We start from the raw sequence: 13,181 nt of genomic DNA, 5'->3' as shown, positions 1-13,181 counted from the left end.
GAAAGAGTATGTAATATTTTAGAAAGCTTTGAATTTTTTTGCAGCCTGGTTGTAAGGGCATTGCTTATGTGCAAGCCTTTTCTTCCTCTCCTTCCTTTGTGCTTAGGGCTTCAGCTCTTAAAGCTTTGGCTTTTCCCTGCAAGACTGGTGAGACTCTTGTTTGTGAGAGCAGAAATGGGTTTGTGTGGAGAGGGCTGTGCTGGTGCCCTGCCCTTGCACGCAGAGGCTGCATCAGGGATTTAGGTGAGGCCAGTATTGGGATAAAAATTCAGCAGAGAGAATCCTTACAGGAGATACTAAGCTTGGGTTGCTTTCAGGAGTTTGTGTTGTGCTGCTGGAGCACTTACACCAGCAGCTCGCTCCCCAGCAGGGGATTCAGTGACTTCCTCACCTCGTTCTCCTTTGCTGTAAGCTGGGATGTCCTTTTCTGCATCTCATCCTTCAGGCTTTCTTCTCCCTCCTCCTCGGGGTGTTCTAACAGAGTGTTTTGTTTTTCCTTGACAGGAGTGAGAGGTGGGGTCTGCGTGGTGGAAACCTGGTCTAGAAAACAGTCAGGCTTCTGATGAGAAACAGGTCTAGGCTCTCCGTTTGCTTTCGATCTTGTTTACTCAGCACAGTTTAAAGATAATATTTGCATGCTACACACACAGCAGATGACACAGGAGCTGAGTTAGTTATTGTGGTCCTGCCTCTGCTGTAGCTGCAGTTAATCATCTTTAGAGGAATATTTCTAAGTCATTGCCAGAAATGGAAGGGAGGGAGAGTTAAAATGCCTTTTACTACTTTTTCAAGTACAGCTGTAGTTGCAATTATAAGCTAGAATGTACTTTGCTTGGGGAAAAAAATTTCATAGTCACTGAAGTAGAATTTGCAATGAAATCCATTTATTTTTTACAGTCTTTGCCATCATAAATACACTTACATTTTAATGTTAACTAGGAAAATATAGTAACTCGCTTTGTGCAACTTTAAAATAGTCCTTTATTCTAAACCAATGGAGACTTCTCCTAGAGTCAGGTCTAACGTTCCTGTGTCCAGTGAGATGGCTAGGTGGGAGTTACAAAGTTTGCTGACCTTTCCTTTGCACCGTCATCTCCTGGATCTTCTGTTCGTTGGTCTGGTTCTGTATCAAGTCTGTGAACATGAAAAGCCACTGTTACCATCCACAGCGCTAACGCAGGTCTCTCACTTTGCACTTTGTGTCACTTACTGTGCAAGTGGCTGATTGTTGCCTCCAGCATTACCTTCTGACGTTGTTCTTTTTGCAATTTATCTGAAATAATAATAACAAAAAAATCAAGGTGGATGTAAATCTCTGTGTATGTTTATGTAAGGATGGCAACTTTCCCTTTCTCCAGATGTGTAAAGTGGGCTGGATGTTGTTGCCTACGCTGGACTTTCTTCTCTGAAGGGATGTGATTTTTTGCTGTTAAAGTTTCCTTGCCTCTATCTGCACTGGTCTTTTAAGACTCTATTAGCATGTGTTTATATGCTGCTAATATCCACCACCATGCAGACACCTCAGATGGTAACAGGCGCTGCCTCCTCACCGGTGTGGGCTTGCATTGTGCAGCTTGCATTGCTGCGTTTGATGGATCTGACAAAGAATGCTAAAGTCCTCATCAAAGCTGAGGACTCTTTTTTTTTTTTTTTTCCAGGTCTCCCGTTCTATCCTTTCTTCTAGCCAAGTCACTTGACTTCTCTGAGGTCCTTTAATCTAGTTGGAAATTACTTTAGGAGCCTTTTGGAAACCAGAGGCTTTCTCGGCAAGCTGAGATGAGCAACACATTCAGAGCGCGTGAATCTTTTGCGTGTGTGCATGTTTGGCTGTAAGGACCAGAATTTTAAAGAGTATTTTCCATATATCCTCCATGTATTTTGGAGGACAGACCCCCCACCGTTCCCCTGCACGTGATACCTTTGATGGCGCTGATGTGCTCTGCCTTCAGGTCGTTGTCCTCCCGCAAGGCGCTGGCTTGCCGGTGGAGCGCGGCGTGCTCGCTCTGCAGGCTGCACAGGGCCTGATGGAGCTGCTCGTTCTGCCCCGCCGCTCGCTGGGGGTGAGAAGAGCCCCTCCATCAGTCCAGCCCCAGCACCGTGCCATGGGCAGACAGTGAGCCCATGGCATTGCCGGCTTTCCAGCAGAGAGAGGCAGCCCCGAGCTGAGGACAGGGTTGCACGTACGGCCACTGTGCTTCATCAAAGGGGCTTTTTTTATGTAGTGATCTCAGCCTGGGGGCTTCCCTGCTTGCAAATCGGAAAATGCAAACTCCTGTGGATGCTGTTCCTGAGGGGAACTAATGTACCTGCAGTTCACTTTGCAAAACGTGGAAGCTGTTCTCGAGCTCGGTGTGCGTCGTGGTCATCTTGGTCAATTCGGCTTTGAGCGTGGTGTAGTGCTCTTTCCAGAAGGCAAGGTCCTCTCTCGTTGCTGCCAGGCTTCTCTGGGGAGGAGAGCGAGGACCCACGGGTGGGCTGTGACCCACAGCCCGGCGGGACCATGCCCTGAGTGACACCCGTGGCCACGCACATTAACCGGCCTCTGCGTGGGGCTGGGGCAGCGCTGCCGCCTCCAGCACCGGGGTTATCATAACCTGCGTGGGGCTGATGCCATCTGATGGACACATTGAACATGGGCAAAGGGTTCGCTGTGGAACCCGAGTTCCCATGCTTCTGGGAGCACTTAGAAGCTTGGTAGTATTTGGGATAAGATTGACTTGTTTTTCTGAAAATATCAGTCATCCTGTGGGTCAAAGCAAACTGCTATCTCTTGGGGAAAATCCGTTTTCATATAAAAGAGCAACTCCAGAAAAAGCATCTCTGGAGACCTGATGCCCTGGATGGCTATGTGTGTGGCTTGTCGCTCCCTGTGTGTGTGCGGAGCAGGGAACGGGACAAAGGGATGGTGGAGAAGGGATTACACTTAAAACTGCCAAACAGCAGTATCTTTCCCTCACTGTGTGTTGGTTTTAATACCTTGATGTGTGACTCACAAAATGAGCACAAGTTGCCACTAAGCTGCTCAGTAGCTAAAAAATGGTATTTTTGCATCTTTGTTACTAATGGTAAGCTTGTCATCACCTTTCCCTGAAACGTGGGGGCTCTTTGTCACAGTCAGCCTGGATTAAAGCAAAGCAGGTGTAAAACATGTTGCTTACCTGAGAGTTTTGCAGCTGCTGCTCCGTTTGGAGCTTATCTTCCAGCATCTTCTGAAGAGCCTCTTTTGCCTTCTGCTCGTAGGTCTGCTTCTGATCCTCCATCTCTATCAGGATCTTCTTCACACACTCCTTTGAGTAACTCTTTAAAGGAAGAATTAAAGTACTTGAAGGATTTTATCTGACATATTCCTAATCCTGCTAAGCCTGAATATTAGCAAATCTAGAGTGTGTAAATGCTCCTCCTGCTAATTTGCTGCGAAGCATTGCTTCAGCAAAGAGGAAAAATCGTGTTCAGATTCATATCTAATCAGATTGCTCTAGAAACTGAGACCCGACCTAATTACATGGTTTGGTATTTTGTTTTCATGCTTTTCTTCACCCATGTTTGTTTCTCAGCAATCAGACATTACCTGGGTGCAGGCCTGCAGCTGATTTTCAAGTGCCCTTAGTTTACACTTCAGTTTATCTTCGTTCAGCTGACCCTGGGGAAAAAAAAAATAGAACCAATGTGTGGAATCATAAACTACACAATGTGTCCCCATTGTTTTGTTAACTTGGGTTTTGATTCACTTTCTCCTTTTTTTTCATCTGTAATATTTTGGCTAAATTTGGTCAAAGTCTTTTCAACACTTGGAGTTCAAATAAGCCCTTCACGATCTCAGAATAAATGGGATGTGGAGGAAGTAAGACTTTGAAAAACTGGTTACTGAGCGCAGGTACTTGCAGCAAGATGAGAAGTTAAGAGCAAGGGGATTTCAGGTTAGTCTGGATGGGGCTGGCAGAAGCATCGCTGCCGCCCGTCCCTGCATACAGCCCTGTTCCCTGGCCCATGGTCCCTCCCTGCAACGCGCCTTGCCTACAGCTCCGGCCCGTGCTAAGGTCTTGTCTTGCTGCTTCCCTTAGGCAGTAGGTTGGGTCTGCATTGCACCACCTAGCAGTTGGGCAGGGGGATAGAGGGCAACAGTGATGATTCATTTTCCTTATTATAATCTCCTCTCAGTGTTAGTCAGGCTTCTTAGGTTTTCTGAAACCAGACTGCATGCAAATTCAGATAAAATTTCTAGCAAAGAGTTCACGTAGGCTGTTTTTCCACCACCGATACTGAGAACGCCTGTATCCTCTCTGCTTACTGCTGTTTGAAGTCAAGCCTCTGAAAAAGCAACTCCTTGATGTTACAGGAACGGCTGTTAGACCCAAGCAAAACCAGATTCTCCACTGTCTTAGCACTGTTTAAATTTGCACAGAAGTAAGGTTACAGTCCCAAAGAATGAATTTTCCCAATTAAGTTGTTGGTACAAAATACTAAAGTCTATCCTCTTAGATAGCAGGTGGAATTTCGAAGAGCATTTTTGTATGTGAAATATTATGCCTAGTTTTCCTCTGCTGTTTATTTTATTGTGCTGTCTGCAAAGGCTCACAGAGGGTGGTGGTGTTACGGCCATCGCGCACAGATGTAAATGTCTTTGCAAAGTACAAAGCAACAGAGCACCGGGCCCTTCCTACGCGTGAGAGCAGAAATGTGCTGGCAAACTCCTTTCATGGAGAAGCAGCTTATAAATTGGCAAAAGAACATAAAGATTTCCCTAAATGGAATACGCTGTCTGTTAGGGCTGTTGCCAGAACAGCATGGCAGTGAGGGGTGAGTGAGTATGTGCGCATACGTGGGAGGGCATAAGAAATTATGCTTCTGACCAGAAAAGGGATGTGAGCAAATCTTGGTGAAGCCCTTGTGCTGAAGATTATCTACACGAAAGGGGCTGTTTAAAAAAAACCAAAAAACCCACAACAAAACAAAACCAAAAAAACCCCCCAAAAACTCCACACCACAAAACCCCACCAAAACAAACCCAACCAAACAACACCCCCCCCCCCCAAACCAAAAAAAAAAACAAAAACCACCCTCAGTGTGGTGGTGGTTTTTCCTCTCTCCTGCAGTGTCTCTGGTGATGCTGTTTGACCCCCATCTGGGGACCCCTGTGCTGCGCCTTGCTAGAGAGCCCTCAGCCACCTCCTGACAGCCCCGCCGAGGAAAGGACTAGGGCTGCCGTGCTCAAAATACGCCCACTCTTGTAAATACTGGATTTGGATCCTCTGTAGCCCTCTTCAGAGATCGGAGGTTACCTGAATGGGCAGCTCCAAAACCTCTCTCAAACTCTTCTGCATTTTGCTCGTGCTGTCATTTAAGTGCCAAATAAATATTTTAAATTGCTTTTGGCTGACAGCTGTAGTGTTCTGGTTGTCCTGTGATCAGTGAATTCTCTGATACTCCTTCCCTTAGTAATTTTAAATAGCTGGTTTAAAGCAGTAGTAATAAATGCTGTTTCTGGAAGGCCTCCAGTTTGCCCAAACATGATGCTTGTGCTAGAAAAATGAGTCCATATAGTAGTAGTAATGCACTGGAAATGACAAAGAGCTTAAACTCTGCGGAGCTGCAAGGCACTTCCAAAAGCCAGGCTCAACTGCAGAGGTCAGGAAGGGAAGAAGAGATATTTAAGTAGCAATTTTCTTCTTTAAGAAGAGAACAGCTTAAAACTAATTACTCTTAATAACTGAGACTTACTTAGCTTCCTTCATCTGGCAGCATTTTTGAACCAACTAAGTAAGTTTTACAACAGATGGAGAATTTAAGGTACAGAGCTGTGGTAGGAAGGTCTCTCTAACCTAGAAGTAAAATCGTGGGAGGGGGAAGGAACCAAATGCCTTTTCCCTTCAGTTTAACTACATCCCATCCTCCTGCGGGGTATTTGCTTGCTCCATCAAACCAGGAGCACCCACGAACATGAGCAGCAGCTCAAAAATGACTCTGTGGCCATTTCAAGAGTTACCGCCAGATCATTCAAGTGTATGCATTCACTTGAAACCCAAAATATTGGACGGGATAAAAAAGCCTCTGCAAATGAGCATTTGGCATCTCACCTGGGCCTGGAAACGGGCAACAAACCATCATTTTCCATGGCACAGCATTATTGTACAGGACCTGTCTGTACCTCGCTTTGCCAGCACCTCCCGGAGGAGCCCCTTGCCCCCCGCCCGGCTGCCTCCCCCCGGGGAGCCCCCCCAAGCAGCAGCATCTGCCCTCTTTGCCCCGTTGGCTCCAGTGCCAGCGGCGAGTTAATTTTTAGTCTGATGAAAGGCTGAATGTGAGAGGCAGCAGCAAAGTCTCTCTTCGTAGCAGAGATAGCAAGAAGCAAAGTGCACCCACCTGTTTCTAATCTGAGGTTTCATGGCTACTTCCCGCAGAGTGTGTCAGGGTGTTTTTTCCTGCTCACATTATATTTGAAGAAGCAAGCGAAGGCGGAAGTTTCTAACCACAGTACATCTAACACAAGTTTTTTACACCATCTCACCCAATCACTCACTTTTGTGCCCCAAAAGAACTTTTAAACCACTTTTTTGATGGCACAATGAACTGCAAATTAATATTTGATTTCATATTCCTCTGTAAAACACTTCGTATATTACATAAAATGTATCCCCTTAATTTTACCTCTTGAAAGCAAAAAAAATGAGCCCTGGTTTTCAGTGCTGCCAGGAGGACCTTGAGCTGTGGGGAAATAGTTTGATGCAGGGCCATGGTCCAGCAGAGCACTTAAGGCTATGCAGGTGTGCCAGAGCACTGCGGTGTTGGGGCCCAGAATACATCCCCAACAGGGACTGGGGCAGAGGATGTCCCTGCGGGTGCTGGTGAGGAGCTGGGTGGCCGGGAGCTGGGCAGGAGGGCTGTGTGGGTTTTTTTAGCCGTTGTGTTCCCAGATTAAGAAATAGTCTGTCTTTCCCCCATCCAACGTGGTGTTTGCCAGCACTCGGATGCACCAGTTTGGTGCATCTAAAACTTTTTTTTTTGGGGGGGAAGTGGTTCAAAACGTTTGAAACTTGCTTTGCCTAAGAAAGAAAATTTGGTGGAAGATGGTTGTTTGGGTTCATTCCATTTTTTTTCCCCATTTACACACTTGTTTGCTTTTTATTTAAGAAAAAGTGGGAAAAGCAAGTATATATAAAAAAAAAAAGAACCCAAAACCTGACTGAAGAAAAAGGTTTTACACTTCCTGTTGATCTGAAAGGAAAGTACATTTTGTAACAATCTGTTGGGGCACAAAAGGGAAAGAATTCAAGCAAAGTGACCCCTAACTTCTGAGTTTGTGTTCAGCCATCCCAAAACAGAAAGGTGATGGCGAGGAGAGAGGCAGGGCACGCGGCTGCTTGCAGGTGGAGGGTCCTGCACGATGTCTTGTGTGTGGGTGACAGCGCTGTGTGCCGTCCCCGAAACCTCGCCAAGCCTGCAGAGCCCCGAAGCCGGGCAGCGCGAGAGCTGAGCTCCGGGAAAGACAGCGAGACTCGTGGGTGCTCTGGCTGCCGGCACAAGCCGGGTCCCACCAAGGCAAAACCTCCCCCAGCCCCGGCAGGAATCGCCTCCTGCAGCTCTCGGTACCTGCCAGGATTTTTCTGACGCTTGCAGCAGCGTGGAGAAAAGCTCCTGCAAAATCACCATCTTCTGTTTGAGCAGCAGCTCGCGGTGCAGGGCCTCCTGCGGGGAAAGGAGAGACGGTCAGTGGGGACCCCAGGAGCTGGTGGGGACCCCTGGGGCCGGTGGGGACCCCCAAGAGGACAGGGACAGCCCAGCTCCCCCCTCTAGCTCAGGGTCAGGGTTTCCTCTGCTTGGGGAGTCTCAGATGGGTCTTTGGGTTCAGGGGGTTGCCTGTAGGCTTTCTTGGGCATGATAAAATTGGGTATGTAACACATCTTTATTTAATAATAATTGTAATTTTAAAAGTAGTGTTGTACTGACTGAAGACCTGCTTTCCTGGTGTGTACGTACAATATTTGGTTCCTACCTTCAGGTAGTTGGACAGCTGCACCATTTCCTGAAAGGGAAAGGGCGAATGTTTAAAAGCAATAGGATTGTTTCAGTTTATAAACATTCTATGAACTGGCTACAAAAGCCAAATATTTTGAAATAAATCCGGAGTTAACAGCCTGAGTATGGGGGGAGGAGGAGAGCCTGCTGGGCTTCGTTCCTTCATTTTTTCCAGGGAATTGAAAATATTTTCTGCAGCAACTTACAGCATTGGAGTTACGGCGTTTGCCATGTAGTGTATCAAATCAGGGCAGTTACCGAATGAGAACAGCTGATGTCCATGGGACAGAACTGCCTTTCTCACCTATAGTAGCAGTGTCATCGTTTTTGAAACTATAGAAATTTAGCACCAGTCAATGTCCCTGTCAAAAAGTTTAGAAACTGATTTCATTTGCAGGAGTTCAAGGCTAGTTATTATCTGTGTTTTGCTTACCTTATTTAAAACTGCTATTCCACAACTGAAATAAAAAAGAAAGCGTGTTACTGCGGTGAGTGCGACGCGGGGCTCTGGAGCTGTCGGTGGACACCAGCCGCTGCCCCAGCCCCCGCAGCGTGGGGTATTGGCACAGCGACGGCTCGTGCCCAGGTGAAACGCATTTGCGCATGGGAGGCTGCTGCCCTGCGGGTACCCGAATTCTCATACCCGGGGAGGGAGGGGAGGACCGGCTTACTCTGTCTGCTGGCTCGAGTCTTTCACTCCTGCGCTTGGATTTGTAAGGGTCTGGGTTCCTGTGAAAGCAAAGTGAAAAGATGTGACATATCCCCCCGTCCCAGGGGCCGGGAAGTTCTGTTTGAGTGTCCATCTCGGCTGTCAGAGATGGCGTTGCCTCTAGGCTGGAGAGCAGTTGTTTAAACAGCATCCAGTAACACAACTCAACGGGGACAAAAGGCAGAGGAGCGTCCTGCTCAGGTGGACAGAGAAGCAGAAGTTAACTAATCCCGCAGGCTGAAGTCAGCCCCCGGCGCGCCGGATGATCTGGGGCACTTACAGGGAAGCTGTAAGGCAGAGCAGCGGCGCAGCAGCACTGGCTGTTAAGCTGTGGGCTGGGCTGGGTTATCCCTCCACAGGAAAAATGTTCTTAGTGCCTGCAGTTTGCAGAGGGAACTCAGACTGGGATGGTGAAACTTAGTGTAGGGGCTGCGGGCAAGGGAGCTCGGCTTAGAGGGGAGCTACCGGCTCGCATCCCAAACTGCTCAAGGGAGACTTAGAGGTGGGAGGAAAATGCTGCGGCTGCTGTTGTAGTGGGAAAGCATCCCAGTACATCCAGCATCCCTCACCTACCTTGGGTGTTGACGGAGGCACCTTGCTTGGGGACAGTTTCTGCCGAAATGCTGAGGGGGATGCTGAGGCTGAGCAGGGAATGCGCAGGGGGGAACGTGGGGCATCTCCATGGGTGCTGGAACGAGAAGGCAGCTTGAGTCAGCATCTCTCCAACATGGGTTGTGGCTGGACCAGGCTTTGTCTCTGCAGTGACTGGGTGAAGAGCATCAAGGAGAAGCGAAGAAACCACGGCAAATCCACAAGGATCTGCTGCTCTGGCTGCAGCAGCTCCAGAGCTCTGTGGGGGAGTGGGGGAAAACTTGCTGGCTTCTCGGGGGGGACACCAGAACAGGACAAGGAACCCTTCCAAAGTGTCTTGAGATATCTTTGGAAAAGATGAGGACTTTTGGTGGCAGGGAGCTGGATCCTGGCTTGGGTCTCTGCTACCATTTGGCTGCCTTGGAGCAGAGGTTCTGCACTGGCCTCCCCCCAGGGCTGGGGGAGCAGGGCGCTCGTCCCATCGCCCCTCTGCCCTGGCAGCCTCCTGCCCCTCATCACCTCTGCAGAAGCAAACAGGGGAAGGCACGGTGCATGGGCTGCCTGCATGTCAATGCTTGTTCCAGATTCCTGTTTTGTTAAACCCACTGAACCGAATGGCAGCAGGAGGTGGGTAATTGCTCTGCAAAGGGAGCCCGAGGGTGTGCCTGTGTAAGTCAGCTCACCTCTGCTCACATAGGTTTGTGAAGCCCCTGGGATGAACTCACAACATACCAGGGGAATTAGTCATTTTGCACGGGATAGAAGTTTAGAAGGAAATGTGTTTGGCTCTCAGATTGGGGTGTTTTGCATTGCATCTTTCTATAGATGTTATTCAAGGCAGTGAGCCCTCTGGGTTGCTCTTAGCTGTGCAGCACAGGGTAGGGAATGACTGCCAGGGAGTCTCTGAATTCCTGCACCCTTCCTGCTAACAGTCAAGGTGATGGAGGGAAACACAGTGTTTAGACCTCTGTTTCCAAGGGTAAAAATAATTTCTGTAAATGCAAAACTGCGATCTGGCAGCTGGGATGTGGGCTTGTACTTAGAGGAATGGTGGAAAATCTCCTTCTGGTTCAGGGTTTGGAAAATGAGAGAGGAGCACACCGGGAGGGAAGCGTCAGTGTGTCCTCGTGCCTGACTCTGCAGTTCATAAGGAAATGCACTTTTTTGTTGGTGCATTCTCACTTTTTGTCTATACTCTGATTTGGATCCCGATGCTGTTGCAACCAGTGGACCTGCAGGCTGTGGATGCTTTAGTGGGGGCTAGGTGGAGCAGGCAGAGCGCTGAGCTGCGCTCCGGGGGCAGGCGTTACCTGGAGTAGGATGGACAGTCTCGGATCCACCCGCGAGGAGGGGTCCGGGGGGAAGTGTGCTTTGGGCTCCTGTCCCGGCAGTGTCCTCCCAGCATCGCTCGACAGGTTTCTTCTCCTCAGGAACTCCCTTTGCCGGGGGCTCTGCGATGGCTCCTCTGCTCCCCTCCCGAGGCGGCGGCAGGTTGTCACGTTCTTTCGCCGCCGCAGGTTCTCCCGTATCTCGTGCCGCCGCTCGCACTTCTCATCGTAGCTCTCGCTCACACGCCTGTGCCGCAGCCGTGCCTTCTCGGGCTGGCTGATCATGTTGGGCGCAGCTCTGCTGGTTTGTCACCACCCCGTCCACTCCAAGGTCCTCTGTCCTGATGAAACCAAGGGAAAAGACACAATTTGTGTGATAATGGATTATTTCTAAGAGTAAATAAATGTGAGGTATCAGACATTGATTCTGGAGTCCTCATACAATGGATGAAAGTGGTGTTCCTGGAGAAACCTGTTGTCCATGCACTCAGACGCATAGGCTGTGTAAACACACCGCGCTGTTCTTGCTCCTCTGTCAGGCGGTGCTGACCCGGGGGATGCCGGGAACAGAATTTCAAACTATTAACACAATCTCATGAAGGTGGATTCACTACCAAGTAATGATGCTTCCACAGCTCCCTCTGGGACAGTGCCTTTCGTGATAAAATAAAATCCCCGTTACTCAGACTATTTCTTTGGTGGACACTCTCAGAGCTCTTTTGCCAGCCTAAAGCAACAATGAAAATGCAGGGAGAGCAATAGCTGCTATTTCCGCAGTAAACTTATTTTAAGTGTGCATTTCTTTACCAGGTGTTTTTTGATAGGTCCAAATATAGTGGTGCTGTGGTGTGACTTTTTGAGCAGTTGAATTATATTTCTTAATGGTGGCTGCCTTTTCTGTGTGCACAGAGGGGTCTGGAGAGTGAAAACCTTGCGGCATTGTAGGGGTTGGGTTTTTCAGTGGAGTATCTGGCAAAGTCCCTGCAGGTCTGAGTGCTCCTACTCTCTGAAGACCACAGTTACTAAGTGCTGCTTTCTCTTACCTCCTGGTTGCTCCCTCCATCCCCAGCTCTTGGCTCGGACTCTGGGCAACACTTTGCCCTCACGTTCCGTCCCACAGCCTCCGTGGCTGCAGCCCTGCGTCCGTGCATTAGCCAAGCTGCAACTCGGTTCCTTCGTGGCACATACAAGTGTAGCGACTGATCGTTACACTTTGGGGTTAATTCATTGTTAAGCTGTGCTCAAAAACTGGGGGCACAGGCTCTCAGTGGTATGCGTTTGCCTCAAGCACGAATTCTGTCTCCATTTCTGGGGACTTTGGCCCAAACAAGGCAGTGGCCTGGCCGAAGGAGCTCCTCCACTTCAGGACTATTGCACCATCTACGTGCGCACACAGGGTGTAGATATGAAACCTCCTCCCTCCTGCTGACTCCTCTGCACAGTTGCAAGGCACCAGTGCATTGTTTTTTACTGGACTTTGGTCGCATCGAGTGTATTTGGGCCTTTGTCTCTGCATCAGTTAAAGAGAAAGCTGAACAATAACTACTCACAACTGCTCCTCTGCCTTCATCCCCTCGAGCGAAAGCTGTGTCCCCCTCTCCTGTCCCCTCGCCCCATCAGCGGGAAAGAGCTCATCATCCCCATGTACATGCCTGGCCCCAGGGGGTTCAGCCTGCGCCATGTCTGGTGTGTGCGGCTTTTCTCAGGTTTAGTAAATCATGTTAATGTCGGAAGGAGACAAAAAAAAGAATTTTAGTCTCTGAAAATTCAGGTTAAATGTTCTTCATTGTCCAACAAAACCACCAAAACTTCATTGGTCTCATTCTGTCTCAAGCAATTAGGAAGTTGTTGAGTCTAATGGAAAAAAAATGGGAAGAAGTAAACCCCATTTACATATATAATACCTCCTGCATTAAAATCTGCTCCATCATTCTTTTATTGTCCTTGTGCTAGCTGTGGTGTACCCAAAGCTCATTGCTAGTGCCGTCTTTTCACTGTGGGGGCTTCCTTTGGAAGGAGAGCCGTGCTTTCGGGGTGGTCAGCTCTTGCTCTGGGCAGGGAACATGCCTGCAAACCCACAGCCCGAACACTGCTCCCGACCCTGAGCCCCCATGGGGTGTGGGCTTCGACCCCTGAAGTATGGCAATTGCTTATGTGCTTTTATTCATTTTTATTTGAATATTCTATTCTTTGAATAGCTTCGGAAGCATCTCTGATTTTAGCTTAAATGTCCTGAAGGATCCCAACGGTATTTCACTATTCAAGTGTTTCTTATTGTGATGCACTTACAGCTGGAGGAGTCTGGGGGGTAGAAAAGGCTGAGCAGGTTATTCCCATGCAGCTTTCACATCTGTACGGTAACAATCCCTTGGTGCACACATGCTTTCCTTGGCCCAGCAGCAAGGCAAGGTCTGGCCAACAGCTTCACACGGAGAAATACGAGTTGGACGTATGCCAGCACCCGCAACGTGCTCCCTTGAAGCTGGGTATGACCTCCATAGCTTGGGACAAAGTGTGAACCTACAGCCAAACTGCTCCAA

General features: G+C 48.7%; 1 protein-coding gene across 1 annotated transcript in view; it reads right to left on the bottom strand.

The window, feature by feature from the left end:
* TRAF3IP3 (TRAF3 interacting protein 3) overlaps nt 1-8,698 on the bottom strand; it is a 10,101-nt gene extending 1,403 nt beyond the window's left edge. Inside the window, exons 1-11 of the mRNA XM_009888430.1 lie at nt 8,685-8,698; nt 8,447-8,471; nt 7,991-8,020; nt 7,588-7,683; nt 3,569-3,640; nt 3,159-3,299; nt 2,307-2,444; nt 1,919-2,054; nt 1,211-1,273; nt 1,075-1,134; nt 392-540 (exon numbers count right to left, since the gene is read on the bottom strand). Coding sequence (XP_009886732.1) covers nt 392-540; nt 1,075-1,134; nt 1,211-1,273; nt 1,919-2,054; nt 2,307-2,444; nt 3,159-3,299; nt 3,569-3,640; nt 7,588-7,683; nt 7,991-8,017 — 882 coding nt within the window. The 5' untranslated portion in view covers nt 8,018-8,020; nt 8,447-8,471; nt 8,685-8,698. The remainder of the gene's footprint in view (nt 1-391; nt 541-1,074; nt 1,135-1,210; nt 1,274-1,918; nt 2,055-2,306; nt 2,445-3,158; nt 3,300-3,568; nt 3,641-7,587; nt 7,684-7,990; nt 8,021-8,446; nt 8,472-8,684) is intronic.
* Nucleotides 8,699-13,181: the final 4,483 nt, after the last annotated feature.

This window comes from Charadrius vociferus, unplaced genomic scaffold, assembly GCF_000708025.1.
Source record: "Charadrius vociferus isolate BGI_N301 unplaced genomic scaffold, ASM70802v2 scaffold1077, whole genome shotgun sequence".
Taxonomy (NCBI): domain Eukaryota; kingdom Metazoa; phylum Chordata; class Aves; order Charadriiformes; family Charadriidae; genus Charadrius; species Charadrius vociferus.
Note: the sequence above shows the minus strand (reverse complement) of the source record. Positions and strands in the feature narration are given on the sequence as shown.